Source organism: Etheostoma cragini, chromosome 24 (genome assembly GCF_013103735.1).
Source record: "Etheostoma cragini isolate CJK2018 chromosome 24, CSU_Ecrag_1.0, whole genome shotgun sequence".
Lineage (NCBI taxonomy): Eukaryota > Metazoa > Chordata > Actinopteri > Perciformes > Percidae > Etheostoma > Etheostoma cragini.
The window spans coordinates 11,137,111-11,142,298 of NC_048430.1; the positions used below are offsets into that span (position 1 = coordinate 11,137,111).

Below are 5,188 nucleotides of genomic sequence, written 5' to 3' on the forward strand. Positions count from 1 at the left end.
TCTTCTGTGACATCAATAATGTAATACAATAAAACACATGACTGATTCATTATTGAATATGATTGAATATGGTTTAATATGGCAGATGTATATGGAGTTGTGGATTGTGTGTGTTGGCAGTAACCTTAGCCTTATACTTTTAACACATACGGGCACTGCATTGAAAATAACATTCTTATATTAAGGAAATGTCATATGTACATACAAATGTAATTTAGTTGTGAGCCTTCTTTTTTTTATTATATGAGTCACCTCTTTTTCCAAATGCTGTGTGGGGTTTCTTCTTCTTCTTCTTCTGCTTTCTCTTCCTGTTCCCTCTTTCAGAAGAGGAGTCCGACTCAGAGTCAGATGTTGAAGAGTCTGAAGAATCCATAACCGTCTTTTTGTGAGACCCTTAAACAGAGTAACAAAGGTTTTTACAAATCAAGCAAGCGACCCAGGTTTAAGGTTTAACTGAGAAAGAGAGACAACACCCAGAACAACAAACAATCCACAGGACCTCACGGGACGTAACACTGTGGAGAAAAGCCTTCTGTGTTGGTTATGGGAGGACCACGGTCTGGATACCTTTTGAAGTTGTTGAGGGTCCAGTCTTTACTAGGTTGCAAGCTTTCTCCCTAAGGAAATCCCGCTCTTCTTTTAGAAGCCGGTTCTCCTCTTTCAGAAGCCCGTTTTCCTCTTTCAATAATTTAAAATCCTCCCGGAACTTATCCATGGTTGGAGCTGTGGCTTTCTGTTGAATCTCTACAACTATAATAGATGCAAACAGAAATATATTTAATGTTTAAGTATTTCTTTTTCATTTTACCGTTAACTTTAATTAAACACAACTTGCACAACTTGTTCTATTTCAATTGCACTGCAGAGCTTTGTAGTAATCAGGCATCCATATGGGACAGGCCTTTAATTCCTATTGCACTAAAATAATATAGGCTACTATGAAACAGTTTTTTTATTTCAAACAGAATATTATTTGTGTTAAAAATTTCCAATAATAATATCAAATACACGTCATTCATTTGATCTAGCTCCGACAGACAGCTTATGCGCTTTTATTTTGAAGGCAGCAACGTAACAAATACAACAGTAGGATGAGAGAAGTGTAGCAAGTTAGCAGAGAGCGATGGACTTCACATGACAGGATTCAGAAATTTGATTCATTTTTATGAAAAGCTGTTTTGATTCTTTTGATCAGTGGACCCTTACAGACTGAAGGAAGATAAATAATCAGGAACGGACACATTCGGACTTAACGAGGCTTCAAAGGTAGCGTGAATTTTCCTCTCTTGTACCTGCACGTTACAGCAGTAACTTAAATCTATAAGAATTAGACTTTGGGGTTGTTTCCGTTAAATGAACTGAACAACTGAAGTGTGGAGAATTTAACCGATCTAACGATGTGCAGCATGTCCATACTGACACACTGATTAAACATTCGTATTTGTATTAACGATCTAAGCAGCTTAGAAACAGCTAAAGGGGCGTTTTGGAGGTTTGCACACTGTAATTCGTGCTGTTATACATGTTGTAGGTTGTTTACTGCAAATGTTGCTGACGTTAGCCCGATAGTTAAGTTATGCTAGCAAATAAACAAGTTTTTGCAGAGCTGTGACTGAGCAATCACACTAACTGTAAAACCGTAACGTTACAGTGAAAAAAACAACTTGTAAGAGTGACAGTTGGTGGAACACTAAACATTTGATTTGGCTTATTAAATTCTTTACTAAAGTTATGTAATTTTAAGTTAACGTTACCTTCATTATCCAACTGAACCGGCTCATCACCTGGGGGGCTTCTGCTCTTATTGGTTCGTCTGGTAACTCGCGTCCTTGGCATGACTCTGTGTTTAAAAATATTGAAAATGATAAAAAGAAATTAAACAATAAAAATATTATAGCTAAAACATTTAAGTTATTTGTCTGAAATTAGAACTTGGGTTATAACGATAGACTGTAGGATGTAACCCGATATAACGTACCTTCTCTCAGTAGATAACCTCAGCGCTCTTTCTGCAGCCCCCGCGATATTCAGACTCTTCCGGTTTGACGCATTTCCGGTCTTTGCGCGGGCATTTGCTTCAGTGATTGCGGCGCTACGACAGTGTGAGTGTAATTAATTTATACATATCTATAATATACATGTTAAAATTTAAGAGACACAAGAGTAGGCTACTACAGCTACATCTAATGTTACGTCTCTTATAGTCTGTATTTGTCAGAAATATGACACTGACAAGAACATTACTTCAGAGGACAGCACAAAGGGGTAAAAGATTAATAAAATGGCTACAGAGGGAGAGGCTGTTGTCAAGTAAAAAACGATGCCCTGTGTGCAACAGCAGAATGAAACTCAAAAGAACCAACACGACCAAGGATGGATATAGGTGGTAAGAGCCAAGCATCACTGCCACACAGGCTACACCTGGATCAATGTGCCATTAGAATATACAGTGTGTAGACTGGGGGACAAGTGACAGTAAGCACAACTATGGGTCAGTGATACTGTATTGTAGCATCCTGAGTTAGAAAGGATGTTATGTTACATAACAAACATATTTCACAAGTCAAACACCCAATTTGAATCAGATTTAAATATTTCACATACTAAAGAGAAAGCACAAAGCCTTTAGAACATCACCTGGGAAAATCTAGCTTATGATGATGCCTACAGGTGACAGACTCAATACCGTTACTGCATGGAAAGGTTATGTGACCAAGAACTCACTACAACTATTCTGCATAATGTTAATCTGTCCAAATACTTTGAGTACAAAAAGTGCTAATCTCATCATGTATGGATGTAAGTACCTAAAAACTGAAGCTGACAGTGTGTACTTTAACCTCAAGGCCACGGAATCCTTTCACACTGATGGTGTTGAAGTACAGAAACAAAACATAGACTTACATTACTCATTCTAAGTTTAATGTTCAACAATGATAACCCAGTACTTTATTACAGTCTGACAAACTATGCAATGTTGGATGTTTACAGATTATGTCATATGTTACAGGAGCTGTAGAAAGGCAAACCACAGGGGAAGGGGCATCACACGATCCATCAGAGAGGGCTCAATATTCTCCAGGTCACACATTACGTTAGCATCATGGATGAAGATTATGCACAGGTTGGGAGCTCTCTCTTTTTCTCTGTCTCTGTCTCATGCTCGTTCTTTGTTTTGGTTACACTGTAACAATGTCCTGCAATGTTGCCTAATATTACTGATTTAGTCAATCCACATTGCTGGTTTGTTGATAGGTAATTTAATTATTATGTTTAAACATTGTAGTATTATTACAAGGCTATGAGGGTATTAACTGGTAATATGTTGATATTAGTTGTCATGTTCAGTAGTTTTTTCTCAGTTTGTCGCAGGGTTTGAGGAAGAGACAAGTGGACATGATCGAGGATGGAGTATGTGGGAGCAGCCAATCATTGACCAGGGTGACTACACTGTTAAGAGAAATCTGTGGTAAAGCAGTCAGGCGACTGGAGATTAGACGGAAAATGTGTACAGGAGGGAGGAGAGCTTTTGTTGCCATAGATGAGAGCAAATTCAGACACAAAAGAAAGGTAAAGTCTGGTTTTGTAAATAAAATGGTAATGACTGTTTTAAAAAAAAAAAAAAAGTACAATGCATCTTGTAGGTGGACAACCATTAAGCAAGACATTTTACTTATTTTCAGTATGGACGTGGACGACATGGACACACCTGGAGAAGACGGTCTTGGGTCTTTGGAATGGTGGAAGTCAGGGGATGCCAAAGACGCCCCATCTTAAAGCTTGTAAAATATCGTTCCAGGAAGCGACTGCTCCCAATTATCCAGAAGTACATTAGACCTGGTAGTAAAGTGATAAGTGATAGCTGGAGTGCCTACAACAGGTTATCACGTCATGGTTACATTCATTATCAAGTGAATCACAGGAGACATTTTGTCCACCCTGGGAGTGGTGCTCACACGCAGCATATTGAACGGGCGTGGCGAAATTATAAAGAGGACATTTACAGATACAGAGGAAACCTGACAGAAAAGGCATTAAAAATGAACTTGAGGTTCATTGAGTGGAGCCACTGGCTTGGAAAGGAGCACAAGAAGGGTATTCTTGGACGCCTTTGCAAAGACATCAGAGCGTGCTACCACTTTAAGTGATGCTGATGGGGTAAATACCGCAGATTTTCTATCGTGTGATTAATAGTTTCAGTCTATTTAAAAAAGAAATAAAATGAAAAATAGACTCAGAGGCCACATTACAAACCTATCACAAATTATAAAGTATGGTCTGATGTTAAGTTTGTAAATATCTCTTTATTTAAATTCTTTTTGATACCATGTAAAAGATAAAGGTAAAAAGCTTCCTTTTACAGTATATTTTCAGCTTTCTTAATGAGTAAATACTGTTGTTCTACATAGTAACTGTAGCTGCCGAAAAACTGGAGGAAAATCTATGACAGATTATAGGGTAAGATCCCGGTAATACCATGGAAATAAACAAGGCTTCCTTTTACAGTACAGTTTCACTTTACTTACTGAGAATGTTTTAGTTAAGTTTCAGAACACACATGGTAAAAGTTTGTGATTTCATCTATGTATAAACAGTAGCAAAAGATGTGGTAAGGGTCTGGTAATACCATGGAAATAAACAAGGCTTCCTTTTACAGTACAGTTTCACTTTACTTAATGAGAATGTTTTAGTTAAGTTGCAGAGCACACATGGTAAACGTTTGTGATTTCATCAATGTATAAACAGTAGCAAAAGATGTGGTAAGAGTCTGGTAATACCATGGAAATAAACAAGGCTTCCTTTTACAGTACAGTTGCACTTTACTTACTGAGTAAATTGTAAAAACACCTTCAAGAACATACCCAGTATGTGCCATTACACTAGGAAAAACTGTTCCTGCGGGGTAGTTACCAGGTAAGTGTAAGGTAAATAATTTCATAAACCCTCTATTAATGCCATGAAGAACAACTATGTAAGACATGGTAATTTATTGGAAACTACGTCTTAATTTCAAGATAGTAATAAATAAACATGGGCTGTTACCAACATAACTCTTGGATAACTCTAAAACCTAACTTGAATTGATGGGTAATACTGGAGGTGTTTCTACAAATTGGTTGCCTACATTTGAGGAAGTACACAATTAAATCTGAGTTATTACCAACCTAAACAGGTAATAAGTACACAG

At 37.4% G+C, this 5,188-nt stretch overlaps 3 protein-coding genes and 1 pseudogene across 4 annotated transcripts in view; 2 read left to right on the forward strand and 2 right to left on the reverse strand.

The window, feature by feature from the left end:
* The window catches only part of LOC117939487 (gastrula zinc finger protein XlCGF57.1-like), a 235,686-nt gene that overhangs the window by 126,928 nt on the left and 103,570 nt on the right, over nt 1-5,188 (reverse strand). The window lies entirely within an intron of this gene.
* The window catches only part of LOC117939500, a 185,133-nt pseudogene that overhangs the window by 98,315 nt on the left and 81,630 nt on the right, over nt 1-5,188 (forward strand).
* LOC117939541 (corepressor interacting with RBPJ 1-like) lies at nt 200-2,100 on the reverse strand. Its single transcript, XM_034864978.1, has 4 exons — nt 1,979-2,100; nt 1,755-1,840; nt 568-750; nt 200-393 (listed from the first exon to the last, which is right to left on the reverse strand). Exons 2-4 carry the CDS (start codon nt 1,834-1,836, stop codon nt 215-217), a joined length of 444 nt encoding a protein of 147 aa, XP_034720869.1. The 5' UTR covers nt 1,837-1,840; nt 1,979-2,100; the 3' UTR covers nt 200-214.
* On the forward strand, nt 2,140-4,920 carry LOC117939527. Its single transcript, XM_034864955.1, has 4 exons — nt 2,140-2,386; nt 3,011-3,124; nt 3,363-3,570; nt 3,684-4,920. Exons 1-4 carry the CDS (start codon nt 2,223-2,225, stop codon nt 4,146-4,148), a joined length of 951 nt encoding a protein of 316 aa, XP_034720846.1. The 5' UTR covers nt 2,140-2,222; the 3' UTR covers nt 4,149-4,920.

Coding starts and splice junctions, on each gene's coding strand:
- LOC117939541 (XM_034864978.1), bottom strand. CDS start 1,836: ATGCCAAGGACGCGAGTTACCAGACGAACCAATAAGAGCAGAAGCCCC. Junction 751..1,754: donor GGTTCAGTTGGATAATGAAG/GTAACGTTAACT, acceptor CATCTATTATAG/TTGTAGAGATTCAACAGAAA. Junction 394..567: donor ACCCTCAACAACTTCAAAAG/GTATCCAGACCG, acceptor ACTCTGTTTAAG/GGTCTCACAAAAAGACGGTT.
- LOC117939527 (XM_034864955.1), top strand. CDS start 2,223: ATGACACTGACAAGAACATTACTTCAGAGGACAGCACAAAGGGGTAAA. Junction 2,387..3,010: donor ACCAAGGATGGATATAGGTG/GTAAGAGCCAAG, acceptor CATATGTTACAG/GAGCTGTAGAAAGGCAAACC. Junction 3,571..3,683: donor AATTCAGACACAAAAGAAAG/GTAAAGTCTGGT, acceptor ACTTATTTTCAG/TATGGACGTGGACGACATGG.